This window comes from Camelus bactrianus, chromosome 3 (genome assembly GCF_048773025.1).
Source record: "Camelus bactrianus isolate YW-2024 breed Bactrian camel chromosome 3, ASM4877302v1, whole genome shotgun sequence".
NCBI classification, from domain to species: domain Eukaryota; kingdom Metazoa; phylum Chordata; class Mammalia; order Artiodactyla; family Camelidae; genus Camelus; species Camelus bactrianus.
In genome coordinates this window covers 42,023,645-42,042,689 of record NC_133541.1, presented here as the reverse complement: position 1 = coordinate 42,042,689, position 19,045 = coordinate 42,023,645, and the positions used below count along the sequence as shown (strand labels likewise).

The window sequence follows — 19,045 nt, the reverse complement described above, 5'->3', positions numbered from 1 at the left end:
TTATATGGAACCACAAAAGACCCAGAATTGCCAAAGCAACCCTGAGAATAAAAGAACAAAGCTGGAGGTATAATCCTCCCAAACTTTAGACAATATTATAAAGTTACAGTAATCAAAACAGAGTGGTACTGGAATGCATGAAAACAGACACAGACATCAGTGGAACAGAAGAGACATCCTGGAAATAAACCCACACACCTATGGTCAATTAATCTTCAACAAAGGAGGCAAGAATATAAATGGAGAAAATACAGTCTCTTCAGCAAGTGGTGTTGGGAAATCTGGACAGCCACAATGAAGTTAGAACTCTCCCTCACACCATATACAAAAAATAAACTTCAAATGGCTTAAAGATTTAAATATAAGACATGACACCATAAAACTCCTAGAAGAGAACATAAGCAAAACATTCTCAAACATAAATCATAGCAATATTTTCTTAGATCAGTCTCCCAAAGCAAAAGAAATAAAAGCAAAAATAAACAAATGGGACCTAATCAAACTTACAACCTTTTGCACAGCAAAGGAAACCATCAACAAAACTAAAAGACAACCTATGGACTAGGAGTAAATATTTGCAAATGATATGACCGACAAGGGCTTAATTTTCAAAATATACAGACAGCTCACGTAACTCAATAGCAAAAAAAACTCAATCAAAAAATGGACAGAAGACCCAAACAGACATTTCTCCAAAGAAGATATACAGATGGTCAAAGGCACATGAAAAGATACTCAACACTGCTAACTATTAGAGAAATGCAAATAAAACTACAATGAGGTACCACCTCACACAGGTCAGAACGGCCATTATCAAAAAGTCTACAGATAATAAATTCCAGAAAAAGTGTAGAGAAAAGGGAACCTTTGTACACTGTTGATGGGAATATAAATTGGTGCAGTCACTATGGAAAACAGTCTGAAGGTTCCTTAGAAAACAAAAAATAGAGTTACCATATGATCCAGGAATCCCACTCCTGTGTACGTATCTGGAAAAGATGAAAACTCTATGAACATGCACACTAGTGTTCATAGCAGCACTATTCACAATAGCCAAGACATGGAAGCAACCTAAATGTTCATCAAAAGATGACTGGCTAAAGAAGATGCAGTACACACACACACACACACACACACACACACACACAGGAATACTACTCGGTCATAAAACAGAATGAAATATTGCCATTTGCAGCAACATGGATGGAGCTAGAGATTATCAGGCTAAGTGAAGTAAGTCAGGCAGAGAAAGACAAATATATCGTTTATATGTGGAATCTAAAAAAAAAAATCACAGATCAACTTATTTACAAGACAAAAACAGACTCACAGACAAAGATAACAAACTTATGGTTACCATAGGGGAAACAGGAGGGTGAGGGATAAATTAGGAGTATGGTATTAACATATACACACCAGTATACATAAAGTAAATTACAAGGATTTACGGTATAGCACATGGCACTACATTCAATATCTTGCAATAAACTATAATGGAAAAGAATCAGGTTGTACACTTGAAACTAACAATATTTTAAATCAACTATAGTTAAAATTAAAAAAGAAAAGTCCATTCTTATCTATCCTATCAGGAGTTTACTGGAGGTTCTAGTCAATGCAAATAGGCAAGATTAAAATAAATTAAAGACATCCAGGTTGGACAGAAATAAAAATGTCTTTATTCACAGAGAACATAATCCTCTATGTAGAAAATCTGATGGAACTGACAAAAAAGGTATAATTAATAATTGAGTTTAGCAAAGTCACAGGATACAATATCAATATATAAAAACCTACTGAAATATTTGATAGCAACAATCAGAAATTAAAATGGAAAAAACATCATTTACAATAGCATCAAAAATATAAAGCACTTAGGGATAAATCTGACAAAAGATGTGTCATATATGTACAATAAAAGGTACAAACTTTGATGAGAGAAATTAAAGAAGGCCTAAATTAAAGATATACAATGTCCAGGGATCAGAAGATCTTTATTGTTAAAATGTCAGTTTTAAATGTTAATTTTCTTTGCAAAGTGATCTATAGATTCAACATAATCCCAACCAGAAGCCCAGGAGGCATTTCTGTAGAAATTAACAAAATGATTCTAAAATCCATATGAAAATGCAAAGAATCGAGGATAGCCAAAACAACCTTGAAAGAGAATAATGAAGTTGGAGGACTAACAGTACCTGACTAAGACTTACAAAGCTACAGTTATTAAGCAACTAACTCCCTTAGTCAAATAGCCAGGAAGAACCTGAAACCAGGCAATAGCCATTTGAATGAGCTTGGAAGTAGATCTTCTATGGCATGATGAAGCCATGTGAATGGGCTCGAAAGTTGATGAGCCCTGAGAGGAGGCTTGAGACTACTGTAGCCTTGTGAGATCCCCTAAGCCAGAAGATTCACCTAAGGCATGCCTAGGTGACCCATGGAAACTCTGAGGTAATAAATGTTTGTTGTTTTAGGCCTCTAACTTTTGGGGTAATTTGTTACATAGCAATTGATAATTAATACATGTAGCTATCCTATCATCTAATGAAGGAGATCACAATCAACTCTCAATAATTCCCAGACAGGCAATCTGGTTGAACAGTAGGTCCAGAGACTCTGGGTTGGGACATAATTTGATTAGAGATACGTAGAGTCACATAATCATAGAATATTAGAGACAGATAGGGCTTTAAAGGATCCTGAACCCAGCCTTTTAATTTTACAGATGAAAAGCAGAGAGGTTTGATCCAATAATCATAGTGGTAAAAATGGCCACTATAAAACCTGAGCATAACCCATGTCTTCTGATGCTGGGACCAGAATATCATCATGCCCTGTATTATTTTATAAAGTTAACTTTGAAAATTCTTGGTAGGGAGTTCCTACGGCTTGAGAAAAACATGTTAATTATTATTTAACAACAATAAAGCAATAAAAGGATCATATGACATTTTATGCTGAGATGATCCTTACTAATTTTATTAATGATAGGCAGGTATATTTTAATATGTCTAAAAAAGTAATTTTTACCTGACTTTATTCTGAAATGTTATTCTCACATTTTAATGAGTATGTGTTATAAGTAAAGCTTAATGTTCCATTAAAAAGAAACACTGGATCAGAATGTTTCTGTCTCTTCCTAGTATATTCTACCTTGCACGTATTTTAGGGTTCTCATCAATAATGTTTATTATCATTATTATTAAAAAATAAGCTTAAACTTATAAAAAACAGCAAAAAAGGAATACAAATAGAATATACAATGTTATCTGAATTATGAAGATAAAACTTTTGAGAGGTCTATGTAAGAAGTACAAATCATGCCATGAATTAAACTTAAAACATTCCCTGAAACTTTGTAAGACTGTTCAGTAGCTAGTTCTGTAATATCTCCCATAGATGAACTTTGTCTGAGTGTTCTTTATGTTTGAAACCAATTGCTTCGGTATGTCGTTCCATGTCTTTTTAAAACGGACTATTTTCAGCCAGTCAGCAAAGTCCCCCAAATGTCTCTTCCTTATACACTTTGGATTTAAAATTCATTCATTCGACAAATATTGACTTGAGTTTGTACTTAATTTATTAGCCAGATCATTAAGAAGTAATATAATACTAAGAATAAAGACTGGAGAAAGACAATTTGGGTTCAAATTGTGGCTGTAGCTGCTGTTTGTACTTTGGGAGTTATTTAATCTCTCTGTGCTTCACTTGAAGGAATCAAAAGGGAATTTACACAAGTTATCACCACCACATCTACTGGTCTACTTGCATCCATGTTTGTATACTTTTCTGCTATTACTCCTGATGAACTTTCCACTTTCTTGTCAAAGGTCAATTTCTCCGCAAGTACACTAGATCCTGTCCCCAACTTGCTTCCTCAAGGACTTTCTCTCTCCTGCATTATTAATGCCTTTTTTTCAACTGGATCTCTCTAGTCACTCTTACAAAATTCAGTTATTACTCTCTTTAAAACAAAATAAATTCCTCTTTTGGCTCCATCTTCCTCTCCTGGTACTGCCTCAACACTCTTTCCTTTTACTGATAAACTCCTACTAACCATTATCTATACTCAGTCTCTCCAAATACTCTTTTGCTATGCTTTTCTCCATCAGACTTTTGTTCCTAACACTCTATTTTTGGCAGGATAGCTGACTTCTCCATTCTTAAAGCAAAGATTAAATTCTCAGTCTTCATTTGACTGGTTGATCGCTTCTTCCTCCCTGACATTTGGCTTCCAATACATGATGCCTTTCCTTTTTTCTCCTAGTTCTCTGACTGCTTTTTCGTCTTCATTGTCTCTAAACCTTGGAATAGCCTAGGGGTCAGTCTCTGAACGTCTCATTTTCTATTTATATACATTCCCTTTGTGATCTCATCTTGCCTCCTGGCTTTTAAATACCATTTATTTGCTGTCAACTCCCAACTTTTATCTCCAGCCCACACTTTTCCACTAAATTCTTGGCTTATATACAACTTAATATCTCTACTTGGATGTCTAACAGATATTTCAAGTTTCACATTTTCAAAATTGATCTCCTTTCTGCCCCACCCCGCAAATTTGCTCTTCCCATAGTCTTGACCCTTTCAGGCAACAACAACTCTACTCTTCCAGGTAAGGCCCAAAGTTTAAGAATCATCACTGACTTCTTTCTCTCACATTCCACATCCAATCTGTCAGCAAATCTCCTTGGATCTACTTTTATAACAGATCCAGAATGCAACTACTTCTTTCTACTCCCACTGTTCCTCTAGTCCAAGCCACAATTAGCTCTTTTCTGAATTATTACAAGAGAATACCATCGCCATGTTTTGTTTATTCCCCCTCAGTCTCTCTGCAATGCAGCAACCAGAGTGGTCCTGTTAAATATAACTGAGAGCACATGACTACTCTTTTCAAAATCTTCCAGTGGCTTCCAGTCTCACTCAGAGTAAAAGCCAGAGTCCTTACAATGGTCCTTAAGGCCCTACAAGATTGGTCATCCTGTTACTTTGCTAACCTCATCTATTACTTTCCCTCTGACTCTGTTCCAGTCACACTGGCTTCCATGCTATTCCTTAAAAAATGGGCATGCTTATGCCTCAGGGCTTTTGCACTTGCTCTCTAGGAATGCTCCTCTGCTTCTTATCTGCATGATCAACTCCTTTTTCTGCCTTTATTCCAAAGTCATCTTCTCAACAAGTCCATTTCTTTACACTATTTAAAACTGTAAAACCCTCCCCAACAGTCCCTATTCCCTTTCTCTGTTTTATTTTCTGTGGCCATTAACATACAATATAGTTATTTATCTAGTTTATTGTCTTTCTTCCACCTATTCTCCCATTCCAGAATATAAACTCCATGAATTCAGAAGTTCTCAATAGATGTTTATTAAGCAAATGAATGAAAAGGGCACATTGTCTAATATATATTATGGCAAGATATACAGCTTGTAGGTGTTTGTACTCTGCTAATATAATATTCATCTGGACCTGAAAATACTTTTGATTCATTTGGGGTTGACACTTATTTATTTTTAAAGTTTTTTTCCTTTCCCTGTCTGTATACAATGTTTTGTGTATTTATTTATATTTTACTTTACTTTTTTATAGTATGGAATTCTTATTTTTTTATTTAATTGATATACAACACTATAAAAATAGTTTTAGTTTCAGTGTTTGGTTAATACATTTGTTTTAAGGGTATGCCCTGCAGGACAGTTATGCTGAATTACTAGATCAGGACAGAGCCATAAAAAGCATTAGAACTTCATTCTAATTCTCTGAAAGTCTCAAAGGCTGAAAAATGAGTCATTACCTATTTGTTTATTTATAACTTAATTTATTTCTATAAACATTTTAATTCCATACTATCATTGGAAGAAATGATAAAATAGGCTCATTATAGGAAGGCACAAGCATTATTTGAGAATTGCAAACATAGCTTACAACACTGGAAAATCTGTTAAAAGAAGAAAGCTCAATTATTCCTAGAAGTTGCCAGCTTATAGTCTGTATTTCTTCAAAAAGTCTCTAGTATCTACCCATTTTTGTGTTCCTTCCTCATAGTTCTAGTATTTTTATAACTAATAAGGAAAAATGGAAAAGACATTTCCAGGGAAATATTTAAACCCATATGCTGACATAAAAATAACCCAGTCCCTATCACTACTATATATAAGGTATCATGCTACACTCACCAGGAAGCAAGGGGTCTACTGCTTACAGTGTGTAGCTTATCATCCAGCCAATTTATCTGATCTCTCTAGAACTCAGATTCCCAATCTATTCACTGGGTATAACCACAGTGTCTACTTCATAGGATTGTTGTGATGATTAAAACAATATTAATGATTATAAAGCAATGGCATAATACCAGGTACAGGTAAACACTTGATAAATGTTAAGTGATAATAAGATAGGTATTGGCATTTTAGTTAAGGTTCTTTTTGTTGAAAATAACAAAAGCTAACTCAAGCTAGATTTCATATATTCAATATATACTTACTGAGCACTTACTAGGCTAAGAACTGCTAAGGGAAAAGGGGAAATTTACAACAAAGATATGGGATGGCACTAAGAACTTGAAGGCAGACTTGCAGTTGAACTTCATTCACAAAGAAATAGAACGAGAATACAGTTGACTCTTGAACAACAGAGGGGTTAAGGGCACTGACCCCCTTGTAGTCAAAAATCCAATCAGTAACTTTACAGTTGGACTTCCATATCTGCCGTCCTGCATCTGCAGATTCAACTGACCGTGGTTTGTGTAATATCGTAGTACATATTTACTAAAAAAAATCTGCATATAATGGACCTGATTCAAACCTGTGTTGTTCAAAGGTCAACTGTCCTCCTTTTTGCAGACTGGTTTCCACTTTCTTTTTAGTAAATCACCTTTTTCTGCAGCAAAGTTTAGACAGTGGATCAAAGATAGTCACCCACATGCTACTGAGTTCATATGCTTCTTTCAGCCATATGGAGAGACTGCTACTATTTTCTCTTTCTTTGATTTTTTCACTTTAATTCCAAAGTCCTAACAGGGAGCAAGTGTCCATCCTTGTCTAAACATGGGGTCAGCTAATGGGGTTACTGTAAGTTGAACGAATATTCCAAGTGGTATCTATAGCAAGTATTAGCCACGATTTGTAAAAGAGGAAATTAAGACTGAGAAGTATGAGTTACTTTCTCAAGTTCATGTGGGTAGAGAGTACCAGAAACAGAATTCAAACCCTGAGGTTCTTCAAGTGCAGGACCAGCACATCAAAGTGAGTGCCTCCTTCAATTCTGCATCTTAGGAGCTTTGTTTGCTTCACCCCAGTCCCAGGACTGCTAATGCTTCATAGCTCTTTTCTCTATACATGCATTCCCTTACTATAATGTGGAAACTTCACAACTTACAAAGAAATGGAGTTTAAAAAAAGTTGAAAAAATGTTTCACTGATGCAGTTGTAAAAGTTTTTGCAAAGAGAATAAATAGGAAATTATGTATGTTCTTGTTGATTTTGTATCTAAACAATTTGCCTTCCAGAAGATACTACTAAAGCAGAAACTTACCTTCCCATTCTGCTGGGATGTCTCCTACTTCATAGTCTATTTCTCTTCTATTTGCTGCTTCCACAATTCTTTTCTCTCGAATAATTTGTCCTATAAGACAAAAGTGATTATTACATTTCTAAATGAACTCATAACACAGTAGTTACTAAAAGAAATATTTTCTCTTTGGATATTGCACACTTCCCCATATGATAAGAGAATTAACAGGAAAAATAATAGATTCCATTTAGAATTAGGTATATCAGAAAAAGCAGTTTCTAAACTACTTTATAAATTTTAATTTCCTACCATAGTGTGCAAAATTAATTTTAGTAGAATAAATCTAGATTCTATGTATAGAAAAAGAGAAATCAATTAATTTGTAGGCCAATAAAAAACATTTAAATGAATAACAGAGTGTTTAACTGCTTCAAACTCTGCAAGTATATTAGAAGTGCCAGTGGCTGCTGCTTCTGTCTAAAGGAATCAATATTCATGGCTCAATACGGAAAACAGTATGGAGGTTCCTAAAAAACTAAAAATAGAGTTACCATATAATCCAGCAATCCCATTCTTGGGCACATATTCAGAAAAGACAAAAACTCTCATTCAAAAAGATATATGTACCCCAGTTTTCACAGCAGCACTGCTTACAAGAGCTAAGACATGGAAGCAACCTAAGTGTCCATCAACAGATGAATAGATAAAGATGTAGTACATATATACAATAGAATATTGAATGAAATAATGTCATTTGCAGCTACATGGATGGACATAGAGAATATCATACCAAGTGAAGTAAGTCAGAGAAAGACAAATATTATATGATGTCACAAATATGGAATCTAAAAAATAGTACAATGAACTTATTTATAAAACAGAAACAGACTCACAGACATAGAAGACAAACTTATGGTTACTAAAGGCAGGGGATAAACTGGGAGTATGGGAATAACAGATGCACAGTACCATATATAAAATAGATTAAAAAATAACAATTTACTATGTAACACAGGGAACTATATTCACTATCTCATAATAAATGATAAATGGTAAAGAATCAGAAAAAAGAATACATAGACATATGTTATATATAACAATCACTTTGCTGTACACCTAAAACAAACACAATATTGTAAATCAACTATTCTTCAATCAAGAATTAATTAAAAAAATTTATGGCCCCTACAAAGTATGTAGTAGACCACAAGACCCTGCTGCTAACTGTCCCCATAGTACACTGGCAAACCCAAGGGAAACAAGTCATGTTTAATTCTGTGGCCCATCTGAGTGACCTCTCAAGAGAATCTAAATGAAGTACAACAAACTGGTGAGTTTCAGGTATGAGATCAACATCTGGAGTAGGACGGCAGCAATGTAGAAAACATGAGAGCAGAGAGAGCAGCAAAGAAAAAGATGGAGAGGGGTTAGGGATGAAATGAGAATGACTGTTGATCATTAATAATAAATAATAATAATAAAAGGTTGATTAATGTATATTTTAAATTTATGAAGAAGACATAAAACTATTTGGTATTTTCTTCTGTTTTCAGAAAGGCTTGATTAGGGATGCATATACCTTTTCAAATTAGTGTTTCCATTTTTTTCCAGATATATACACAGGAGTGTGATTGTGATTGCTGGATCATACGTTAGTTCTATTTTTAATTTTTTAAGGAAACTCCAGACTGTTGTTTTCCACAGTGGTGCACCAATTTACATTCCCCAAAACACTGTACAAGGGTTCCCTTTTCTCCACACCCTCTTTGGCACTTTTTATCTGTAGACTTTTTGATGATGGCCATTCTAACTGGTATGAGGTGATACCTCCTTGTAGTTTTGATTTGTATTTCTCTAATAATTAGCAGAGTTGAGTATCTTTTCTGTGCCTGTTGGCTATCTGTATGTCTTCTTTGAAGAAATGTCTATTTAGGTCTTCTGTCCATTTTTTGATCGGGTTGTTTGTTTTTCCGATAGTGAGTTGAATGAGCTGTTTATCTTGCATATTAACTACTTGTCAGTTGCATCATTTGCAAATATTTTCTTCTAGTCCATAGGCTGCTTTTAGTTTTGTTGATGGTTTCCTTTGCTGTGCAAAAGCTTTTACATTTTTAGTTTCCATTTATTTATTTTTGCTTTCATTTCTTCTGCTTTGGGAGACCGATCTAAGGAAATACTGCTATCATTTATGTCTGAGAATGTTTTGCCTATGTTCTCTTCTAAGAATTTTATGGTGTCATGTCTTAGATTTAAGTCTTTAAGCCATTTGGAGTTTATTTTTGTGTATGGTGTGAGGGAGTGTCCTAATTTCACTGATTTACATGAGGCTGTCCAGCTTTCCCAACACCACTTGCTGAAGAGACTGCCTTTTCTCCATTGTATATTCCTGCTTCCTTTGTCGTAGATTAACTGACGGTGATGTGTGGGTTGATTTCCAAGCTCTCTATTCTGTTCCATTGATCTCTTTTTCTGTTTTTGTGCCACTATCACACTGCTTTTGATTACTGTGGCTTTGTAGCATTGTCTAAACTCTGGAAGAATTATGGCTCCAGTTTTGTTCTTTTTTCTCAGGATTGCTTTGGCAATTCTGGGTCTTCTGTGGTTCCATATAAATTTTAGTATTATTTGTTCTAGTTCTGAGAAAAATGTCATGGTTATTTTGATAGGGATTGTATTAAATCTGTAGATTGCTTTGGGAAATATGGCATTTTAACAATATTAGTTCTTCCAACCCAAGAACACAGGATATCTTTCCACTTCTTTGAATTGTCTTCAATTTCATTTATCAATGTTTTAGAAAAAGACTTTCAGCATGTAAGTCTTTCACCTCCTTAGTCAAGTTTAAACAGCAGCACTATTTACTACAGCCAAGACATGGAAATAACACAAGTGCCCATCAACAGATGATTGGTTTAAGAAGATGTGGTATATATACATAAAACAAAATATTACTCAGCCATAAAAAGGAATAAAACATTGCCATTTACAGCAACATGGATGGACCTAGAGAATATCATAAGTGAAGTAAGCCAGACAGAGAAAGACAAATATCACATGATATGACTTATACATGGAATCTAAAAAACAGGACAAATGAATTTATTTACAAAACAGAAAACACACTCAAAGACATAAAAACCAAACTTATGGGTACCAAAGGGGAATAGGAGGAAGGGGAGGAATAAATTAGGAGTGTAGGATTAACAGATACAAACTACTATACTATACATAAAATAGATAAGCAACAAAGATTTACTTTACAGCACAGGGAACTATATTCAATATCTTGTAATAACCTACACTGGAAAATAACCTGAAAAAGTATATATAACTGAATTACTTTGTTATACACCTGAAAATAACACAGTATTGTAAATCAACTATACATTAAAAAAAAAAGTCTTGATTATATCCTTTCAAAGCAGCCTTGTCAAAATGGTGGTTTCAAAACATATTCCTTTGTCATTAAACCTTTGAGCCTGAGGAAACCAGATAAGCTTTCTATTTACCAACAGTTAACAAGTGTGCCTGTCTACTCCAAGGAATACAAGCTAAAACAGAGAAGACACTGGTAAGCAATATGAGAGAAGGGGCATGGCTTAACAATGATCAGACCAGTCAGGGAGAGAAATCGGAGCCTTATCAAATACCACTTTCTCTTCCTACTCCCTGGCCAATCTTACACTATGCTAAATAGACCGGGTGACATAATTTAAAAAATTGACTTGGTTGCCTACAAATCTACACTACCTGAAATTCTACTAGCTAAAAATTCCTTCAACTGTAAACAAGGAAACTCCTAGGAGTGACTGTGCAAGAGAAAGGAAGCCACAAAAGGGTAGCATAAGAATACTAAGTAGCTAGTTTTATTTCCTCTACGTTAGTAATAGTAAATGACAGGCTAGGATTTCACAGACAAGCCATTAATGGCTAATAACTCTGAAGATGGGGTCAGGGAATCTCTTATTATGGACTCATTTAATCAGGCTGATTTCATCCTAATACTGAGGTGCTCCAAGTTTTATGAAGAGCAATTATCTTTTGCTTATATTATCCAATAAATATACAGTAGGACAAGGGATTAGTAGTAAAGTCCCTAGGTTGTAGGCAGAAGAGTCAGGGTAAAAGGAGCTGATAACAATGACAGCTGCATTACTTTCATTGCAGAGGTTCAACATATGTACACGTATTTTTACTAAAATGCTATTTATATCCACATATGTAAACATATCATAATAACAAGAGTTATCATAAATTTAGCATAGACTATATTTACTAAAGTAAGTTTGCATGGCAATTTCCAAAATCTTTGGAAGAGTCAAAATACCTGAGTCTTTATATAGTCCTTTATATAGTCCTTTCCTAAATACTAGGACATAAGTACGTCTTTTTGGCAATAACAAGTACATAAAGGAAAATTATCATCTGAAATACAAAATGCTAACAAATGGGCTTCTGAAAGTACATGTGTGTTCTATAAGCTTTTAAGTGTACATCAATAAAATTTAGCACACAGGGAGAGAATAGAGAGGTCTAACGTTCCCAGTAGTGCCACTAAATGCATACATATTCCAAGTAATTATATCTGTATGTCTGTGACACAAAAAAATGAACTTTTTATTCCTATTCTCAGGTCTATAAGCTTCATTTAAGGTATCCTAAGAGTTATAAAAATCAAAAGTCATACCTATTTATGTATATATGGGAAGACAGGAAGAGTAATTCATCAGTTAGTTGCTGACAATTGCTGAAAAAAAACCTTTGTTTATGAACAGATGACATCAAAGCTTTCTAAAATACAAGTACACTTCTTCAGCAACACAAAATAAGGTCCTTAATTTACTGAATAAGCTCTTTGTAATCAGATATAGGCTTTTTCTCTGAAATAAATTGTTTTAAAACTACTCCATTTTTTGGAATAAATGCTACTTGTACAATTTTTATGAACTGGGAATGAAAATTATGAACTTACTGTTTGCTTTCATACAACAGTTGTAAAGACAATCCTATTTACCATAGCAAAAAAAAAAAAATTTCCATCTAGAAAATGGAGCAAATTTAAGTACTTCTCAAGTGTCAAAATTTTAAGGTCCAATTTACATTTAAAAATTAACTTAATAACAGAAACATTTAGTCTAATATATAGAGATTTAATAAATCCTAATACAACAACAGACAACTGACAGTGGTGTACTCCATGAGCATTAAGTGAAACAAGGCATAATTAAATCTCATATTGTTTTATTATGCTTTGTTTTACTTAATACTAAACAATATTAGACTGAATTAAAATAGTCAAAATAAAAGTTTGAATTCAGATAGATCATAATGGTCAATGGTATATGGAGTTAAAGACTGTGTAAGTAACAATACTACTTCCCAAACTCAAAAAAATTTAAAGCTAGCTGCCATAAGCTAACTGCCCTAGAAGGAGAGCAGCTTTCCTACTCCTTTATTTTAAAAACTATGGAACCCATCTAGTTAAAAGAAGAAACAAAGGCAAGACTGCCAGGTATTGGGTATAGATGACAGACATAGGTAAAAGTCAGATATCACCTGTTCTGCTGGGCTTCTGGGATAGAGTACATGAACCCTGGACACAGACATAGGAAAGAGGATCTAGAGCTGGGTTCTAAACTTCAGTCACTCAAGTGCCGGTTATGCAATTTTTTATCACATTTCACAGTATCATATCTCTAATATTTTTCTTTAATTTGGCTTGCTTTTTTCTTCAATATTCACTTTTACCTTACCCTAGAAAAACCTAGGAAATAATGACTACTTTTGTGTTCAAACATACATAAAACAGATGTATGTCTTTAAAAATGTAACAGATTGCCTTTGTACCCTCTTAAGTCATCTTGCAGACCGCACTTTGGAAACCACACTAGTCTACAGAGATAGGCCCAGCAACATATATGATGGTGATACAGGGCATAGGAATCAACATACCAGGATGTTGTCGATGGGAAATGGCTGATGAACATCAAAGTCTTGCTTATACTGTGTTAACCCATCATTGCATAAAATCCTATGTTATATATAATCTTAGGTTAAGTTTGAAAGAAGAGGGCAGAGGTCCTAGAAGTAGGAAAGAGTGTCACTTGTCTGAGTATATACTTTTAAATAAGTTTGAAAGCATGTTAATGTTCTATATATTCAAAAAATAAAATTAAGTCAACATGGATGTGAAAGAAGAAAAAAGAAAATGAAAGCAAACTGAAACAAATAAGCCCAACTTAACTTCAGACTAATAACAATCACACTGAATGGCGAAAGAAAAGAAAGAACTATACCAGGTAACTTATGAACATGCTACTTGACTAGGTATACTCAGTCTCAGGCAGGAAAAAATTGCAAACACATCCTGAACTGTTTGTAGTATGTTTGTTTTCTGTAGTGGTATGGGCGAGGTAATTCTGAAACTATTTTAGATATATTATAGGATTCAGCAAATGAGTAAACGTGTTAATGTTACTGGAAGCCAGGGTTCTCACTGTGGAAGGACATACAAATACACAATGGGGAAAAGCAAAAAAGAACCATGTGGGATAGACCGAAACTGGACACATCAGTTACTTATGATAAATAAGACAGATATGCATTTATATACAGACATATGTATTTCTACATACATGTATATATTTTTCTAGTTCTATTTACATAAATAGGAGCAAAGACCCTAGTAGCAATGAGGACTCATAGAGCCCAAATCTTGGCTATGCCATTATACACCAAAAGAAACCAGCATCCCTCAGAAAAATAGCTGATTCCAGACCTAGGGCAGGGTGGGTTCAAAATGAGCCTGGGAACATCTCGCTACACTACAAAACAAGAGAGTTCTCAAAAAATAATAATAATGATACTAGGGGCCTGTCACAAGGATTTAAGGGCCAGCTTAAAGCGCTAACACTAGCTAAATCTGGGATAAACTGAGCACCAAAATAATCCAGGAATTACAGACCAGCAATTGTCAAATTGTGATAGGGAGCTCTGCAGGGTGCCTATGACCCTTTTAAGGTGTCTGTGGGGCCAAACATAATTTAATAATACTAAGATGTTATTTGCCCCTCTTACTTTCATTTTTTTCATGAATGTACAGTGGAGTTTTCCAGAGGCTACATGATCCGTGATATAGTAACATACTGAATGAGGAAACGGATATGAAAAATCCAGCTGTCTTTTTATTAAGCCACATCCTGGGGGGATTTGTAAAACAAAGTAATGTTACTCTTTTCTCTAAATGTTTCTGTTTTGGAAAGTACAGTTATTTCTGATCAAAAATATATTCTTTGTGGAAGCATGTAATGGATTTATTAGAGTTATTTGTAATGAATTAACAAGCACTTTAAAATTCTGTTTTAACAGTATGGAGATTCCTCAAAAAGACTAGGAATAGACTTACCTTATGACCCAGTAATCCCACTCCTGGGCATATAACCAGAAGGAACCCTACTTTAAAAAGACACTTGCACCCCAGTGTTCATAGCAGCACTATTTACAATAGCCAACACATGAAAACAGCCTAAATGTCAATCAACAGATGACTGGATAAAGAAGATGTGGTATATTTATACAGTGGAATACTATTCAGCCATAAAAACGACAACATAATGCCATTTGTAGCAACATGGATGTTCCTGGAGAATGTCATTCTAAGTGAAGTAAGCCAGAAAGAGAAAGAAAATACTATATGAGATCGCTCATATGTGGAATCTTAAAAAAAAAAAAAAAGAACATAAATACAAAACAGAAACAGACTCACAGACATAGAATACAAACTTGTAGTTGCCAAGGGGGAGGGGGGAGGGAAGGGATAGACTGGGAGTTCAAAATTTGTAGATACTGACAGGTATATGTAGAATAGATTAAACAAGATTATACTGTATAGCACAGGGAAATATATACAAGATCTTGTGGTAGCTCACAGCAAAAAAAAAATGTGACAATGAATATATGTATGTTCATGTTTAACTGAAAGATTGTGCTCTACACTGGAATTTGACACAACATTGTAAAATGACTATAACCCAATAAAAAATGTTTTTTAAAATTCTGTTTTAAGAATAGAGAGCCCAGAAATAAACCCACAGACGTTTGGTCAATTAATCTTTGATAAAGGAGGCAAGAATATACAATGGAGAAGAGACAGTCTCTTCAGCAAATGGTGTTAGGAAAAGTGGACAGCTGAATGTAAATCAGTGAAGTTAGAATGTTCCCTCACATCATACACAAAAATAAACTCAAAATGGCTTAAAGATTTAAACATAAGACAAGACACTATAGACTTCTCAGAAGAAAATACAGGCAAAACATTACCTGACATAAACCTTAGCAATGTTCTGCTAGGGCAGTCTATCCACACAATAGAAAAAAAAGCAAAAGTTAACAAGTGGGACCTAATTAAACTTACAAGCTTTTGCATAGCAAAGGAAACCATAAGCAAAACAAAAAGAAAACCTACCAAATGGGAGAAAATATTTACAAAAGATGAGACTGACAAGGGCTTAATTTCCAGAATATATAAACAGCTCATATAACTTAATGACAAAAAAAACCCAATCAAAAAATGAGCAGAAGACCTAAACAAGCAATTCTCCAGTGAAGACATACAAATGGCCAATAAGCACATGAAAAAATGCTCAATATCACTAATTATCAGAGAACTGCAAATCAAAACTACAATGAGGTATCACCTCACACTGGTTAGAATGGCCATCATTCAAAAGTTTACAAATGATGAATGCTGGAGAAGGTATGGAGAAAAGGGAATCCTCCTACACTGCTGATGGGAATGTAGTTTGGTGTAGCCATTATGGAAAACAATATGGAGATTCCTCAAAAGACTAAAAATAGACTTACTATATGATCCAGCAATCCCACTCCTGGGCATATAACCAGACACAACTTTAATTCAAAAAGATACATGCACCCCAATGTTCATAGCAACACTATTTACAATAGCCAAGACGTGAAAACCACCTAAATGTCCATCAACAGATGACCGGATAAAGAATTTGTGGTGTACTACTCAGCCATAAAAAAGAATAAAATAATGCCATTTGCAGCAACATGAATGGATATGGAGACTGTCACTGCTAGCGAAGTAAGCCAGAAAGAGAAAGAAAAATACCATATGATATCACTTATATGTGGAATGTAAAAAAAAAAAAAAAAAACACAAATGAACTTACTTACAAAACAGAAAGAGACTCACAGACATAGAGAACCAACTTATGGTTACCATGGGAAAAAGGGGTGGGAAGGGATAAATTGGGAGTTCGAGATTTGCAGATACTAACTACTATATATAAAATAAACAACTTTATACTGTATAGCACAGGGAACTATATTCAGTATCTTACAGTAAACTATAATGAAGAAGAATATGGAAAACAATATATGTATGTATATGTATGACTGAAGTAGTATGCTGTACACCAGAAATTGATAAAACATTGCAAACTGACCATACTTCAATAAAAAAATAAAAATTCTGTTTTAGTTTTAATATGATAAATATTAATACATATCTCATAAACAAAGCTCTTTCAGTAACTGTGAAGAGCTTAAAGGGACCTTGAGACTAAAATGTTTAAGAACTATATACACCACTAAAAAAAATAGGAATCCATAAAGCTAAACCACTAAACGATATAAATAAAAAGATGGATAAATAAATAAGACATAAAAGGGCTCTTGCCACAGTGCTGAATAGTAAATGTGCAGGAAGTGCCAGAGCTGGAAAATCATCATTTTATAACCATCTTGATAAAGAATGGTTCTGGTAAGAATCACTAATGAAAGGAGATTTTTGTCTTCTGTTCTTATTTGGAAATAATTTCCTTTTCCTCTACATACAGGGTGTTTTCACACATTTGGATGCTGAAAAGACTTACAAATTAAAAGGATGATTGGGTTAGAAATATAAAATTTCTAATTTGATACCTACAATTACCGTTTCCTAGGGTCTTAGTGACCCTATAGATGAGTAAGACCTTTGACAGGTGCCAGTCTGAGGCAGGTGACACCAGAAGAACGAGCCAGCAGACTTAGACATCTCTCCTCCCCTGGGTCACTGCTCCTTCCCTAATCCATCCACACAGGTTAGGGCAGATATTTAAGCAGCCTTTAATCTTTAAATTTTGAAGCATCAGAACTCACACGATATCTGTCACAGTGGAGAAAGAATTTTCTTCCATCAGTACCAAATAAAAGGTGGAGGCCTATATGGGTTGTGACCCACAAGCATATGTGATCTTGGTGAAGGTTTTCAACCAGCTGTCTACTTCCAGCCCAATATTTCCCACTGGATGGGCACTGAGAGAAGAAGTGAATGGAATTCGGAGGTGACTTTGGGATGAAAAGAGATTGGGCTGAGTAACATGACACTTCTCTGGGATAGCTATCCCCTTACAAACAAGCAAGATTCAGGCCTTTATGTCTGACAGGAGCCCCTGGCTTGGAGAAACGGTAATGAAGTTGGTAGGATGGCCAAGGTAAGAAAGACCCTTTCTGTCTAATTGATGTCTGTTCTTTTGCCCCAGTGGCAGTGATCAGCACAAACCAGGTTATAATTCTAAATCAGTTTGTGTGGTGATGTATAAAAGACTGAATTTTGCATACGAAAGGAGGCTTAGAAGTGTCAATGCATAATATATGAAAGCAAAGGCTACTGAAAGCCAAGAACCACACTACTACATATATTAGATTTGGGCACTTTAAACCTTATTATACTGAAGTATTGTAAATTTTTTCTAAAACACCAATTAAGAGTACTAAAATAATATAACTTAGATGATCGATTTCTTGAATATATGTAAGCACATTTGACTGTCCTTTATGATTGGATTACCACATTCTATTGATTCTTATTTTGTGGTTGGCTTTATTCCTTTCATAACTATGTAAGTTTAAAAAGCTAAAGTTCTAATCTGTTCTTAGAAACAATGATCAGTACATATATGTAAACTAAAAAAATTTGTGCAGTATATTGTATACATGTATTTACATGCAATATAATGTATATGTGCAGTCAAACTGTAATAATTCTACTTAATAAAATTGAAAAAGGAGAAAAAAGAAATAAATGCCTTTGCAGCTTAAAAAAAAAAAAGAGTATTAAAATAAGAATCCTTAAACTGAAAGCCATTTTCACATATGACTTAAAGCATAATTTGACTAAAGTTACTCAGATGTAGCATCTATTTACTAAAAACCTGCTGTGTACCAGACAATGTTTAGGTACCTTCCGTATATTCTCTCTTATCTTTAAAACAATCTTTTTCAGGTGAGGAAAAAGAGGGATAGGGTGATTAGCTTATCCAAATATACATAGCTAATTAAAGTAGTACAGCCAGTATTTGCACCTAAGCATTTTTCTGACTCCCAACGTAAGCATTTTCCATTTAAGATTTAAAAATTAGCATTTACAAAGTCCGCACATGGTATCATTACAGATATCCAATTAAAAATGAACATTTTATTCATAACTATCATAAGCTATTATTTTCCCAAAGTGATCAAATGAGGC

General features: G+C 34.4%; 1 protein-coding gene across 2 annotated transcripts in view; it reads right to left on the bottom strand.

The window, feature by feature from the left end:
- NDUFAF2 (NADH:ubiquinone oxidoreductase complex assembly factor 2) overlaps window positions 1-19,045 on the bottom strand; it is a 153,577-nt gene that overhangs the window by 57,607 nt on the left and 76,925 nt on the right. For both annotated transcript variants that reach the window (XM_010966257.3, XM_074358768.1), the window contains one exon: window positions 7,534-7,623. In XM_010966257.3, the coding sequence (XP_010964559.1) occupies window positions 7,534-7,623 (90 nt within the window). The remainder of the gene's footprint in view (window positions 1-7,533; window positions 7,624-19,045) is intronic.